Source organism: Nelumbo nucifera, chromosome 2 (assembly GCF_055504915.1).
Source record: "Nelumbo nucifera cultivar China Antique chromosome 2, China Antique-T2T, whole genome shotgun sequence".
Classification (NCBI taxonomy): Eukaryota; Viridiplantae; Streptophyta; class Magnoliopsida; order Proteales; family Nelumbonaceae; genus Nelumbo; species Nelumbo nucifera.
This window is the reverse complement of record NC_142650.1, coordinates 31381221-31395794: the sequence shown is the minus strand read 5'-3', so window position 1 is coordinate 31395794 and position 14574 is coordinate 31381221. Positions and strand designations below refer to the sequence as shown.

General features: G+C 37.3%; 1 protein-coding gene across 1 annotated transcript in view; it reads right to left on the bottom strand.

Moving 5' to 3' along the window:
* Positions 1–10129: 10129 nt before the first annotated feature.
* LOC104603334 (uncharacterized) overlaps positions 10130–14574 on the bottom strand; it is a 47717-nt gene continuing 43272 nt past the window's right edge. The window contains exon 8 of the mRNA XM_010267346.3: positions 10130–10587. Coding sequence (XP_010265648.1) covers positions 10558–10587 — 30 coding nt within the window. The 3' untranslated portion in view covers positions 10130–10557. The remainder of the gene's footprint in view (positions 10588–14574) is intronic.

Genomic DNA, 14574 nt, shown 5'->3' with positions numbered 1-14574 from the left:
CATCCTCTCATAGATTTTAGGGAACGGATCTTTGTAGGCTGGACCGGGTTGAAGGTCAATCCAGGCCTACGACTTGGGCTTGGGCTTGAGGCTCGAATTCGGACCTTTAGATGAGGAGTCCGGATCCTTTCCTTACTGATCAAACCTCACACCGATCTCACGATATGTCCTGGCCGCACATCTCCCATACTTATATTTATTATTCATGGGAGATATTCTCAGTACAGGGTGGGATGTGGCTGTAAGGTCAGTGTAAAGCGTAGTCTGTGAATAACATATCCTAATTCTTAGATGAATACATTTGGTTAAACCATTGGTCTTTATTGGCCTTTGGATGAGAATATCAGATAAAGTCACAAGTTTTACAATATTTTGCACCCAAGTGCAGTGGCGGAGCCTGAAAATTTCTTTTTGGGGGCCAAGTTAAACAGGATAGGGATTAGAAGTAGGGTTTGGGAAAATAAACATTTTTTTTTTAATTTGGGTTTGGGTCTATTACATATTTAAAAAAAAAAGTAAACATTTTTTTTTTATTTTGGGAATTGGAGAAGCGAGAGTGATACTTAACATTTTAGTTCAATTTTGGGGAACCAAGGACCCACTTTATTATATTTTGACCTAACCTCTATTATTTTTTTCTTTTTTTGATAATTAAAAGGTTTCATTCAACAAAGAAAAAAAACAGATACAACACTAAACAGGCGGAAAAACTACACAAAAGAAACCAACAAAATAAAGAAGACAGACTCAAAAAAAGGAACCCCACTAAGGAGGCTGAAACGAGTCCACAGACAGAGCATCCTGAATTTCTATAAGAGAGGTCCAATACAAAGTATCTTGACCTGTCACACTCACTCTAGCCAACAAATGGACTGGCTTGTTAGCCTCCCTTTTAATCCATTTAAACAAAATGGATTTATGATTTAGTGCACAATCTGTAAATATCATCAAGAATATGCCAAACATTTGGGTTGCAATCATAAGCACCAGCAGCAAGGTTAGATAAACCCAAAGAAACAAAAAGATCACAACATTCACGGATTGCAAATAATTCAGCATATAAAGTCGGGTGGAGTATAAATACAGATATATAGAGTGTAAAATCTTGTATTTTATATTATTTTTTATGTATTTGTACTGTACATATTTGTATTTATATTCTTTCCAAACTGAACCAAAGGAGAAGTAGCTTTACAAAACCCTGATTTTCCAATCAAAAACGACCCAGTGTCAAACCTCATCACAAAACCATAACCACTTATCCCTGTTTCGATAAAACTGCCATCAATATTGACTTTCGCAAAACCTGTATCTGGGAGATTCCACAAAAAAACTGACAGGATCCACAGAGTTATATAGAGAAGATCCTGTTGAGTTCAATGTTTGTGATGGTAACTTGAGTTCAAATTCAAATTTTAAATTCACACTAACCGGCTAGTTGGTAAGTTTTTTGGCTGGTTGTAGCAAAGACTTGGAATCAAACCCTACTTAAACCAAGGTTAAGGGGTTATGGGTTTAAGGGAAGGGCTAACACCCCCCTACATTGTGTAGCCCCATGAAAAAATAAATAAAACTTAAGCCTCTCTCCATTCTCTCTCCCCCTTTAATAACATTAGCTCATGTAAAGTAGAGTAAAAGACTTAAACCTCCCTTCATGTTTCTCCTAAATACTGAAACCTCCCTCTCTTTTCAAATTAAACATAGACCTCCCTTGTTAGGTGATATCATTGGACAACGATGTCCCCTCCATTAACAATGCATCAAGAGGGGCGTCACATCTAGTTTTTTTTTTTTTTTGAAAAAAAAAACCAAATTTACCCCAGTTTGGATACCGTGAACTAATTTGCTCAAGCAACAACAATAATGCATCCAATGAGGGTAGCGCATTGTTTGGCCTCACCTTCCCTTCAACCGGGAGTGCTTTTGAGATCCTCCTAACTGGCTTAAAGATCTAATTGGCAGACACAAGAGTCTTGCTTTCTTTCCAAATGTGAAACCTTCTTAATGGGACCAAAATCCCATTAGCCAACTTTCTCCCTTTCAAAATCCAAAAAACCAATGGGCCCTTATATTTAACTAATCAAATGTAGATTTATTAATAAATTTAATAATTTATATTTTATTGTTACATTTTATAAGTTAAAAGTAATTGGTTTTGTTAGTGGTGTTAGTGAAGGGGTATTTCGGTCTTTGTACTTGTTGAGAATGTTGATGTGTATTGTTATGTTAGTTCGAGTGCCTCTTACTTAAAGAAGGGCACTTAAATCTTTTCCAATAAGTTAATAATATAATAACAGGTTTGGCCGAATCTAGGGATAACTTTTTCTCTAATTCAAACCAGCCTTTCTCTCTTTCCTCTCTTTTCTCTCTTCTTCTTTCCTCTCCTACTTCTTGCTGTTTACTTTACAGTCAACGAACAAGACAGAATTCTAGGGTAGGTCAAACTTCAACATGGTATCAGAGCGAGGTTCAACAAATCAGACTTGCTAGAATTTTTTCTTCTGCGCATTCGAATTAGGGTTTCTCTTGGGTTCTCAGCTGTGAATTGGAGACTGAGAAAAGGGTTGAAAAGGAGTGATCGTCCTCTTCCCTAGGAGGTTCCTATGCCTCCAATTGTGTCGTTGGTGATTGGTTGTTGTGGTTTCTAAGCCCTAGTTAGGGCTGGTACGTGTGGTGCAGTGGTGTTTCAGCCCTTCGTGTGGTTGGCCTTCAGGCAATGAGGTAAAGTTTTTTTATGCATATTATTTGTTATGGAATACATGAGAGGTGTAATACAGTTTGCATGATGGGTTTTCAGATTGCAGTATGCTAGGGTTTATTCTGGTTTGTGTGTGATTCGAAGGGCAATAGTGTTTACTTAATGGTGAAACTTCCTGTAGCTGTGGATTAGGGTTTGTGGTGTTGCAGTTTTCAGCATTTAATACTGCTGAAATCAGTGTGCAGATTTCGATGAGTAGGGTTTGTGGTGTTGCAGTTCTCAGCATTTATTACTATTGAAATCAATGTGCAGATTTCGGTGAAGTGTCTGTGTGTAGTGTGCAGTGTGTAGTGCTCATAATTCAGTACTCAGAATTCAGTGATAAGGGAGTTCGGCAATGGCAGATAATAGTGATAGTAAACCTAGTGCCATGATATCTACTGACTACCTGAATGTCCAAATGACCTCCATTAAACTGAATGGAGAGAATTATGTCCCTTGGGCCAAGTCTGTAGAGGTTTTTCTGAAGGCGAAGAAGAAAGTGAAGCATATAAGAGAGGAGAAACCCCCCGCTAATTCTCAGGAGTATGAAGACTGGGAACAGGAAGATGCATAGATCATTACATGGTTGTGGAACAGTATGGAACCCAAAATCAGTGTGGACTTCATATTTCTTGACACAGCCAAAGAGGTGTGGGATCATGCTAAGAAACTGTATTCAGATCTAGATAATACCACTAGGGTATATCAACTGTATCAGGAATACTTCAATCTACAACAGGGAAATCAGAGCCTTGAGGAGTACTACGCCAGTGTGAGGAATATCCGTAATGAGTTAAATGTCTATCATCCTCTCACTTATAATGTCAAAGTTCAACAGCAACAGCTAGAGCAGCTTGATGTGACACGGTTTCTGGTGGGGCTGAAGTCTGAGTATTAACCAGTACGAGCCCAGATACTAGGGGGATCTGCTCTTCCATCTTTAGAGGAGGTGTTTGCTCGTCTTCGGAGGGCTTCCATTGGATCTAATTCTAATGTCTCTGATAAATCAGCATTTGCAGTGTTGAGAGGTCGAGGTGGCAGAAGTGGGGCTCAAGGAGCCCAGCCTGGCAGGAGTGGTAGTGGTGGATCTACACATATCCGTGGTGGTGGTCGTACTGGAGGCAGAGATTCAGGGGGAGCTCGTGGTAGAGGACGTGGCTCGGGTCCACGAAAGTATACCCATTGTGGTTTGGATGGACATACCATTAACTACTGCTATGACTTACATGGTCCTCCCTCGATGCGGGCCAACCATGCCGTGACTAGTGACACCAGTTCCAGCTCTAGACAGGAGAACCGGTTAGTTGACCCGATGCCTTCTACTCCCTTAGATGGTCCAGGCAAGGAGATGGTGAGTGTTCCTCGGGATGAGTATGAGAGGTTTGTTCAATCCAAGTCGCAGCAGAACACAGCTTCCTTTGTACACTCAGGTATGGCTTGTTTGACATCCACACCTAACCCCTGGATTATTGACTCTGGAGCCTCCGATCACATGACGGGAACTCCAGGTGTGTTTTCATCTCTCACTCATTGCTCAACATCACAATCTATTACCCTTGCTAATGGCTCCACATCATCTATCTGTGGTGTTGGTAATGTTGACCTAGACCCTGTATCCCTATCCTCTGTTTTATATGTACCTAAGCTTCCATTTAATCTTATGTTTGTTAGTAAGCTAACCAAGTCCCTTAAGTGCTCCATCACATTTTACCCTTCTATGTGTGTTTTTCAGGATCTCAAGACGGGGATGAAGACTGGTGGAGGGCATGAAGCCGGTGGACTGTATTGATGGTGGTGGACGAACGTCAATGGCCCTTTAATCATCCATTTCTCCTCTCCAGTGGCATTGTAGATTTGGTCATCCTTCGCTAAAAGTGTTGTAGTCCTTAGTCCCTTCATTGAGTCAACTTTCTGTTTTAGATTGTGAGTCATGTCAATTTGGGAAACACCATCGTGTTCCCTTTTGTTCTAGGGTCGATAACCGTGTGTCGAGTCTTTTTTCTTTAATTCATTCAGATGTTTGGAGTCCTTATAAAGTGATGTCATATAATGGATACCGATATTTTGTTATTTTTGTTGATGACTGTTCAAGAATGACATGGCTCTATTTAATGAAAGAAAGAAATGAATTATTTGCCATCTTCCAGAAATTTTATGCTGAGATCCGCAATCAATTTGGCGTTCACATCAAAGTTTTCCGTTCTGATAATGGTCGTGATTACTTGTCTTCATCTTTCCAAGAATACTTGGACCAACATGGCATTATACACCAAACTTCATGTACCTACACTCCGCAACAAAATGGGGTTGCTGAGAGAAAGAACTGCCATCTTGTAGAAATGGCACGCTCCCTCATGCACCACAAGAATGTTCCCAAAATCTTTTGAAGCGATGCAATGCTCACCTCTTGTTTCTTAATTAATCGGATGCCCACGTCTATCCTGATGGTCGTTCTCCTTTTAGTGTCTTATTCCCCAACATGTCTCCGTTTCCGCTTTCTCCTCGGGTATTTGGGTGTGTCTGCTTCGTTCATAATCTGGGTCCCGGGACTGACAAGTTAGATGCATGTTCCCTGAAGTGTATCTTCCTTAGCTATTCCCGAACTCAGAAAGGTACAACTGTTATCATCCCAGTTCTCGTCGTTCCTTGGTGTGTGCTGGTGTTACATTCTTCGAGTCTACTCCGTTCTTCGTGGGGTCCGGTGCTGCTGCTTCCTCCACATCACCACCTCCTCTTCCTCTTCCTGTGGCTGATCCACCTCCTCTGGTTCCAGTCATGCCTACATCCTTGCCTCCAGTGCCACCGTCGGTTGACCGTCCACCCATCCGTCACGTGTATACACATCGCCCACGTGTACCGGCTGTTGCTCCTCCAGCTTCATCACCGTTGACAAATCCAGCTCCAGCTCCGACACCAACCTCCGACCTAGATCTTCCTATTGCCTTCCGGAAATGTAAACGTACTTGCACCCTTCACCCTATTTCCAATTTTGTTTCACTTACCCACCTCCCATCGCCAATTCATCTCTTTGTTATCCTCCGTGGTTGTTCCTAAGGATGTCCAAGAAGCCCTTACCTCTCCAGAGTGGTGCCGTGCTATGGAAGAAGAGCTCTCTACTCTGCATCATAATCACACTTGGGATCTCACTGCTCTTCCTCCTGTGAAGTAGGCTGTCGGTTGTAAGTGGGTGTATAGTGTTAAGTATTTGCCAGATGGTCGTGTTGAGTGCCTGAAGGCACGACTGGTTGCCAAAGGGTACTCCCAAACCTATGGCATTGACTACATAGAGACTTTCTCCCCGGTTGCTAAGATAGGGTCAGTTCGTGTCGTCATCTCCCTTGCAGCTATGTATGATTGGCCTCTCCATCAGGTAGATATCAAAAATGCCTTTTTGCATGGTGATTTGTTCAAGGAGGTCTACATGGAGCAACCACCAGGGTTTGTTGCTCAGGGGGAGGATGGTAAGGTATGCAGACTTAAGAAGGCTATTTATGGACTTAAACAGTCCCCTCGAGCATGGTTTGGTAGGTTCAGTGAGGTGGTCAAGAAGTTTGGTATGAAACAGTGCCAAGTTGATCACTCTGTTTTCAGTTTTGACTCGTCGACAGGCAAAATAATATTGGTGGTGTATGTGGATGATATCGTTGTGACTGGGAATGATAAAATGGGCATTTGACAGATTGAAGGCATTCCTACAGGAACACTTTCAGACAAAGGACCTTGGCAAGTTGAAATACTTTTTGGGCATAGAGGTAGCAAGATCTAAGCATGACATTAATTTGTGTTAGAGGAAATATGTGCTTGATTTACTGGAACAAACAGGGTTGTTGGGTACTAAACTAGCTGAGACACCTATGGAAACAAATACGAGGCTGAGCAGTGATATAGGTGAAGTATTTGAAGACCCTGGCAGATACCGACGACTTGTAGGCAAACTAAACTATCTAACCATTACTCGGCCAGATATTTCATTTGTGGTTAGTGTGGTGAGTCAGTTCATGCAGAAACCTTTGGTCCCACATTGGAATGCAGTGTTAAGGATTGTGAAGTATCTAAAAGGAGCTCCTAGTTGTGGTTTGCTGTACAGGAGTGGTGGAAAACTGGTAGTAGAAGAATACACCGGTGCTGATTGGGTAGGTTCTATGTCTGATAGACGATCTACCACAGACTATTGCACCTTTCTGGGGGGTAACCTGGTGACGTGGAAAAATAAGAAGCAAACAGTTGTGGCAAGAAGTAGTGCAGAAGCAGAATATAGGGCCATGGCACATACTGCTTGTGAATTAGTGTGGCTGAGGAACCTTCTACAGGAGATAGGATATGACATCAGTACTCCAATGAAGCTCTATTGTGACAATTAAGCAGCGGTTCATATCTCTTCCAATCCGGTGTTTCATGAAAGAACCAAGCACATCAAAGTTGACTGTCATTTTGTGAGAGAGAATGTGCTGAATGGGGTGATAGAAACTGCATATGTTAGTACGGGAAACCAGTGGGCAGACTTGTTTACAAAAGGTTTGAGTCAGGGGAGAGTGTACTACATATGTAACAAGCTGGGATTATATGATATATATTCACCAGCTTGAGGAGGAGTGTTAGTGGTGTTAGTGAAGGGGTATTTTGGTCTTTGTACTTGTTGAGAATGTTGATGTGTACTGTTATGTTAGTTTGAGTGCCTCTTACTTAAAAAAGGGCACTTAAGTCTTTTCCAATAAGTTAATAATATAATAACAGATCTGGCCGAATCTAGGGATAACTTTTTCTCTAATTCGAACTAGCCTTTCTCTCTTTCCTCTCTTTTCTCTCTTCTTCTTTCCTCTCATACTTCTTATTGTTTACTTTACAGTCAACGAACAAGACAGAATTCTAGGGCAGGTCAAACTTCAACAGGTTTAAAACTTTTTTTTTTACTTTTTTTGTCATTTTAAGTACACTAAGGTGGATGTAGATTATATCCAAATATGATCTGAGTCTGACATACCATATTTCAAATTGGATTTGGATTTAATGATAACCAGATCAATTGCATAGCCAGATCCAATCTAATTACAACCCCACCATTTAGCTATCATATCAGTGCTACAATTGGCATCCATGATTGAGTCTGAATTTAGGAGTGCAAATTGGTTTTCCCAATTTAAAATTTTTCAAAAATAGTAAAAACTTTTAAAAAGATGAAATGGAATTTAGATTTTGAGTTTTTAATTATACTTCTTTGAATGTCACAACTCATTGAATGAATTTAAAGATTTAAATTTTTGAACAACCCTTTGTAAGCAATAACCCTGTATGACATATTGATATGATGCTATTAAAATATTTTGATCTAACTTGTCTGTTTGAAAAAATAAAAAAACTTATCATGTGTAGGAAGTTTTAAAACAGTCTAGGCAGTTTTTTTTTTTTTTTTTTCAAATAGCCAAACTTTTTCCAATTTTGATGGCTTTAAGGCAAGTATTGGATTTGGGCCAAGTCCCGTTGAAATTTGACAGTATTACCCAACCCAAGTTGCACGTATGCCCTAGTCTAGTGGACCAAAAGCCTATTAAAGTTGGACAAAAAAAATATGTGAAAAGACAACTAGAGACATTTTGGTGAATAGTGTATGCTCTGCTCAGTGTTCACTAAGGCACCATTTGGTTCGGTGTGAATTTCATTTGCACCATGTAAATGCATAAGAGTGCATATGGATTGTGTGTTAAATCATGGTTTATTTTTGCTTCAAATTTGATGTTCTTTTTGTTTGTACGAAGTAAAATGATGTGGTTCCTAATTTATATGAAAGACAAATGGAGGAAGGCCATGTTTGGGAGTGCTTAAGTTAAAAATAAGTGTTTATTCAAATAAGCACTTATTTGCATTTGGCACCCAACTTTTTCAAGTGCTTATTTTTTAAAGGAAGCACTTATTTTATATTGGGTGTTTGGTAGTCTTTTTCTCTAATAAGCACTTAAATAAGCATTTATGACTATTTTGTCCTTCATTTTCTTTCAAAATTTCAAAATATACTCTTTGAAAGCACTTTTATTAAATTACTTTTCTAAAAACACTTTTATGAAAGTATTTTTATAAAGTGCTTTCACAAAAGTATTTTCGTAAAAGTGTTGTCATAAAAGTGCTTTCGTAAAAGTACTTTCATAAAAGTGCTTTTGTAAAGTATTTTCATAAAAGTACTTTCATAAAAAACTTTCTTAAGTGTGCTTTCGTAAAAGCATTTTTATAAAAGTGTTTTCGTAAAAATACTTTCATAAAAGTACTTTTATAAAATTCAACTAAGGATAATTTTATAAATGGTATTTTAAAATTCAACTAAGGATAATTTTGAAAGAAAAAAAATTGAATAAGTGCTTATACAATAAGCACTTAAAAAAATCTGGAAATTTGGGCTTAAAAAATAAGCCTTATTTTTAAAATAAGTACTTATTTTGGGTTTATTTCCCAAATACCAGTAAGTGCTTAATGGCCCAAATAAGTACTTATTTTGAATAAACACTTATTTTTAAGCACCCCCAAAGATGGCCGAAGTTTATTTATTTGGGAGAAGGTAAGAAGCAAACCGATTGCCCCCACTTAATGCGAGAGTGAAAAAGGTAGAAGGAAGTGGTGCAAATTTTGCATCAGTTTTTCATATGCAAAATTTACACTACTAATGGATTGCATTTGAGACAAAGTATAAATTTTGCACCAGGTAAGAGTGCAAATCACATTTAGAAATAAATAGATGCAAAACTGAATGGGATGCAATTTTTCTATCTGATTCACATTTGCATCACAAACAAACACACCCTAACGCAATGCTATAGCACTTTATCGTACAATATAAAACAACTCCATTCCTGTAATTCATAGTGTAAATGACATTAAGGTGTTGCAGGCTTTCAGCTAAATCCTAAATGGTACTGTAAAAGGGGCCATTGCTTGATATAATCATCTAAGAGTAAAATCTCAGGTAACTGTAAAAGTTGCCAATTATGTGAATATATATCAAATGCCAAAGATCAAGTCCATATCCAGTCTATCCCTCCCAAGACCCAAATAAGATGGATTGATATTGGGGCAATGGACATATTTTTATTGGTACCCTACAAATATTGTCCGTCATAACGGTGCAAATTGGGGCAGGTTAGGTCAGAATGTCAGATTGAGGTCAATCCAAACCTAACCCAAACCTTGGTTCGGCAGTATAAATGCATCCATGGATGTCTATATAATACCTAAATATGTAAACATGAACACTTGTCCGGTTTGAGTTGGATCAGGTTGTCCAAGGCATCAAAACAATATTCGGGTTAGATTTAGGATAACTCAACCCAAATTAATGTTGCAAAAAAATAAAAAATAAAAATAAGAAAAAAGCAAACTGTTAATTTAAAGCCAGTTGTTCCACTCTTGACACCCGAAATGACTATCATAGCTTCAATGAATCAAATGTAATCATCAGACCTATAGTTCTATTAACTCCTTTTTTCATATATTCTTAATTCATTTAGAACAAGATGAACACTAAGGGGTACAATCAGAAACGCTAAAATAAAATCTAGAAAAATAGTAATGCAATTGGTGCATCTTACAAAACAGAACCGGAATTAATACAAACACCGAGAGGAAAGTACAGGCAAACACCCTCCTAGCATAACTGAAATAGCTTCTACACTAAATCCTCAAGATAGCGCTCGATTGCATTGAGGTTGCACCACGGAGGTGAGAAGCTAACCCCTAAAAATAAAATGCCTGCAGGAGTTGACAGGGAAAGCCCTACTTCATATCCAACTAACCAGCTATGAAGTTAACCATCTTGTTTCATTCTGATTCAAATATCAACTAAACCTTGCCTCCCTTCTAAGTACCTGAAACATAATCAACATAAAATAACTCAGATCACCTGACACATAATCAGCATAAAATAACTCGGGTTTACGAGGTAGTATTTATGTTTCTTTGCAAGGCAGGATGTTTTGAATGAAAAAGAAATCAACCACCACCTCCAATGGATAAAAATTCTCAAAAACATGCAACAACTACAATTCACTATATTTAGGGAGTTGAATACATTAACTACAAATGAACCAACCATTTATTTCTAAGAGCTGTAAAGGACTTTCGTAAAAGCTAGATTCTCTCATGGCTTCTTCTGTCCACAATACCGACTAGTAGTCTAGTAATGGAAAGAAAAAGAGGTGCAAGTTGGAAACGAAATGAACTTAGGCGAAGTATATTTTTGGAAGAAACAAAACGGCACATCAATGGCCAGTATTACATATTCATGTGAACATTTCAATGGTTGAAGATGTCTAATTGCAACATATGATACCGGTAACTGGATACCTACACATACCCAACATACCGGTGTTGACACTATATGTACCTGATATGACATGGATACTGCATGGGCACTTCTACAAATAATCAATAGCATTAACACTTCAAATCATACTATAAAAATCTGTATATATTATCAATTTAATAAATCATAGCAAGATACAAAGAAGTGACACTTAGCTTCAAAAGCTAGAGATAAATTCATTATATAAGCATGATACTCGTATTTGTATCCATGAAAACATGTTCGGTTTGTGCCAAAGTTGGTATCCCTAAAAAGTTTTGCAATATTGGCATGATTTGGAAAAATATTCCCATTTTTCTAGGGGATGATACAAAATATTTTGTAAACCTTTTTTATGAATAACTGACAGAATTTTATTAAGGGAAAATTCCCGATCAGTACCCTGTACTTTGGCTCGAGTGTCAATTTGGTACCCAAACTTTAAAATGCAACAATCCAGTACCCGAACTTTCAAAATGTGACAATCCAGTACCTGCCGTTAACCAGTCCATTAATCAGCCGTTAAGTGACATTTGAAAAGTCAAAAATGCCATAAGAATGCCATCTAATTCTCTTTATCAACCATCCAAACATTAACAATAAAATGAACAGTTCCAAATTCTAGATTCTTCTAAACAGTCACCAACTTTTTTGAATAGAAGAGGGTAGGATTTGGGACTGTTCAGTTTTTTGTCAATGTTTGAATGGTTGATAAAGAGAATTAGATGGCATTCGAAGGGTAATTTTGACTTTTCAAATGTCACTTAACGGCTGATTAACAAACTGGTTAACAACAGGTACTGGATTGTCACATTTTGAAAGTTCAGGTACTGGATTGTCGCATTTTAAAGTTCGGGTACCAAATTGTTACTCGAGCCAAAGCACAGGGTACTGATTGGGAATTTTCCCTTTTATTAAAAATTAAAGGAGTACATGAGATTGGATACACCCAATGGGGTTGTTAGAAGTATTTTATGAATCCTTTTCCCTTCATATATCGGATACATTGACAATATATCAGGGATATTTCGAATTTCATTGATGAATTAAGCATCTAAGATTTAAAATGTTAGAATATCATCTAACTTTATGATATTTTGTTAAAATCATCAAAAAATTTTGGGGAACTTTTCCTAAAAGAAAAAAGGGGGATTCTTTGATTGGATGAATGGCTTACTATTCTAAATGTGATTCACTTAATAAGTCACACTATAAAAAAAAAAAAGAAAAAGAAAAAAAAATGCACAACTACAAGAGGATCCAAATCAATAACATATAGTAACAAAAAAGATAGACAATCAAAATAGCAAGCGAATGACATACATATAAAAGAAAAGATGGCTAAAAGACCAAAAGAAAGACAAAAAGATAGCTATTTAAGGGTGCGTTCTGTAACATGGATGAGAAATAGGGTGGTGATGCCATCGTTTGCAGGTGCTCTGTAATGTGGACAAACTGTATGGACTGAGACGGTCCACACCCAAAGTAGTGCTCTATCAAATGTGGTGTGGAATAGTCCACATCTTGTGTATTAATTCCATACATCTCACATACAACTTGTAAGATGATCTTCACAGTCAATCAAGTGTAAAAATTATATTTTATAAATAAGATAAATAGAAAAAATAATACAAAATAACAATTGTTAAAATAAAATGTTAATATGTATTTTTTAATAAATATAAAAAATATAAGTTATATATGACAAATTTCAGAGGATAAAATATATAAATATGAATATATCTAATAATAAAACACATTAAAATTAAAAAAATATATATAAAAAGTCATAATAATATTTATTATCTTGGAATAATAAAATTATAACTTTTAATAAAAATTAATAAAAAGAATAATAGTTACTAAAATATATGAAAAAATGATAAATCACAAAAATTTAAACTTACAATCATAAGAAAAATATTTAAGTCTAATGAAATGTAACAAAAAAAATTATGCACTAATTAGTGGATGAAATGCACCACGTCAAATATTCAGATCATCCATAGTGTGACTCAGAAACATCCACGAGAAAAATTGGTAGATGAGAAATTGGAGTTTGGACAGGACTGGTATTGTGGGCCTATCCATAATAAACTGAATACTACTTTCATCCTCTGGAAGGGACCGAAACAATCCATCCATGAGATGGACGCAGCACCAAACACCACCTACGTCTCTTAATCTTCTCCTATTTGATGCACATAGTTGTTTACTTCATTTTTTTCATTTTCAAATGTGCAATTATACACTTGGTGTATAAAGTATAATTGTAATGCACTTGGTGGTCCTGTTTGTTACATTTTATTTCAGTAATAATTTTTTTTTTACTGTTATCTATAAAAAAAAAATATACTCCTTTCTAACTAGCCATGAAGTTTCATTAGCAAATTCCACATTCTTAGTAATTCCTCCTAATTTGTTTAGATTTTCAAAATATCTAAGCAGAACCGGGAAAATATCCCCATAGATGTATGGTGAAACACCCATCAATATCAAAATTGTGAACCATGTCCATTTTTTATAATAAAATATAATTTTATTAAGAAAAGGAAATTACAAGAAGGGAAACAAACAGTCTCCCAAGAGAATACAGAGCAAACCTTCATTAGAATTCAGCCCTCCCAAAAAACCTCATCAAATAGGATAAAAATAAATAAATAAATAATCACACCAAAAACATAGCAGCAAACAACCAAACGCCTGGGCAAAATGAACACCACCCTAAAACAAATATAACTGACAACAATAAATAATACCAACAAACAAAGAAACTCCAAATGCGCGTAGGAGCAAGGAGGGAGGTCTGGGTATTGGGAACACAAGGAATAGGAACTTGGCACTACTAGGGAAATGGCTGTAGAGATTTTCAATGGAGAAAGAAAAGCTTTGGGTTAAGATAGTGGGTAGTATTCATGGGTTGCAAACAATGGATGAGACTCTAGGATTCTGGCAAGGACTACAAGAGCATCTCCTTGGAAAGCTATTCAAGTTATTTTGCCCTTATTCTCTCCCTGGATCAGGTATGACTTGCACTCAGGCAATCTCATTAAATTTTGGGAACATGTTAGGGATTCTCCTTTAAAAGATCAATTTCCGGCTCTCTTTGCTATCTCTACCCTAAAAAGTGAACCAGTTTCCACCTTTCTTGTTCCTTCTAACTCAACTTCTAGGTTTGGCTAGAACTTGGGTCTAAGAAGAGACATCAGGGACAGAGAGTTAGACTATACTTTAACTTTACTATCCATCCTTGATGGGGTCTTCCTGGAGCCAACCAAGGTAGACAGTAGAATCTGGACGCTCACTCCCTCGGGTTCCTTCACTTGTGCCTCATTCTTAAAAGCCCTATTACAACCTTCTTCTTTTGGACTGTCCTTCCCTGTTAAAAAGGTGTGGTGTCAACCTATACCTCCGAAGGTTGGGAGTTTCTATTGGGAAGCCTTTCTGGAAAGAGTTAATATAGGAGATTTGCTTCAGAAGAAAATACCCAATAGTTGTTTGTCTCCTCACT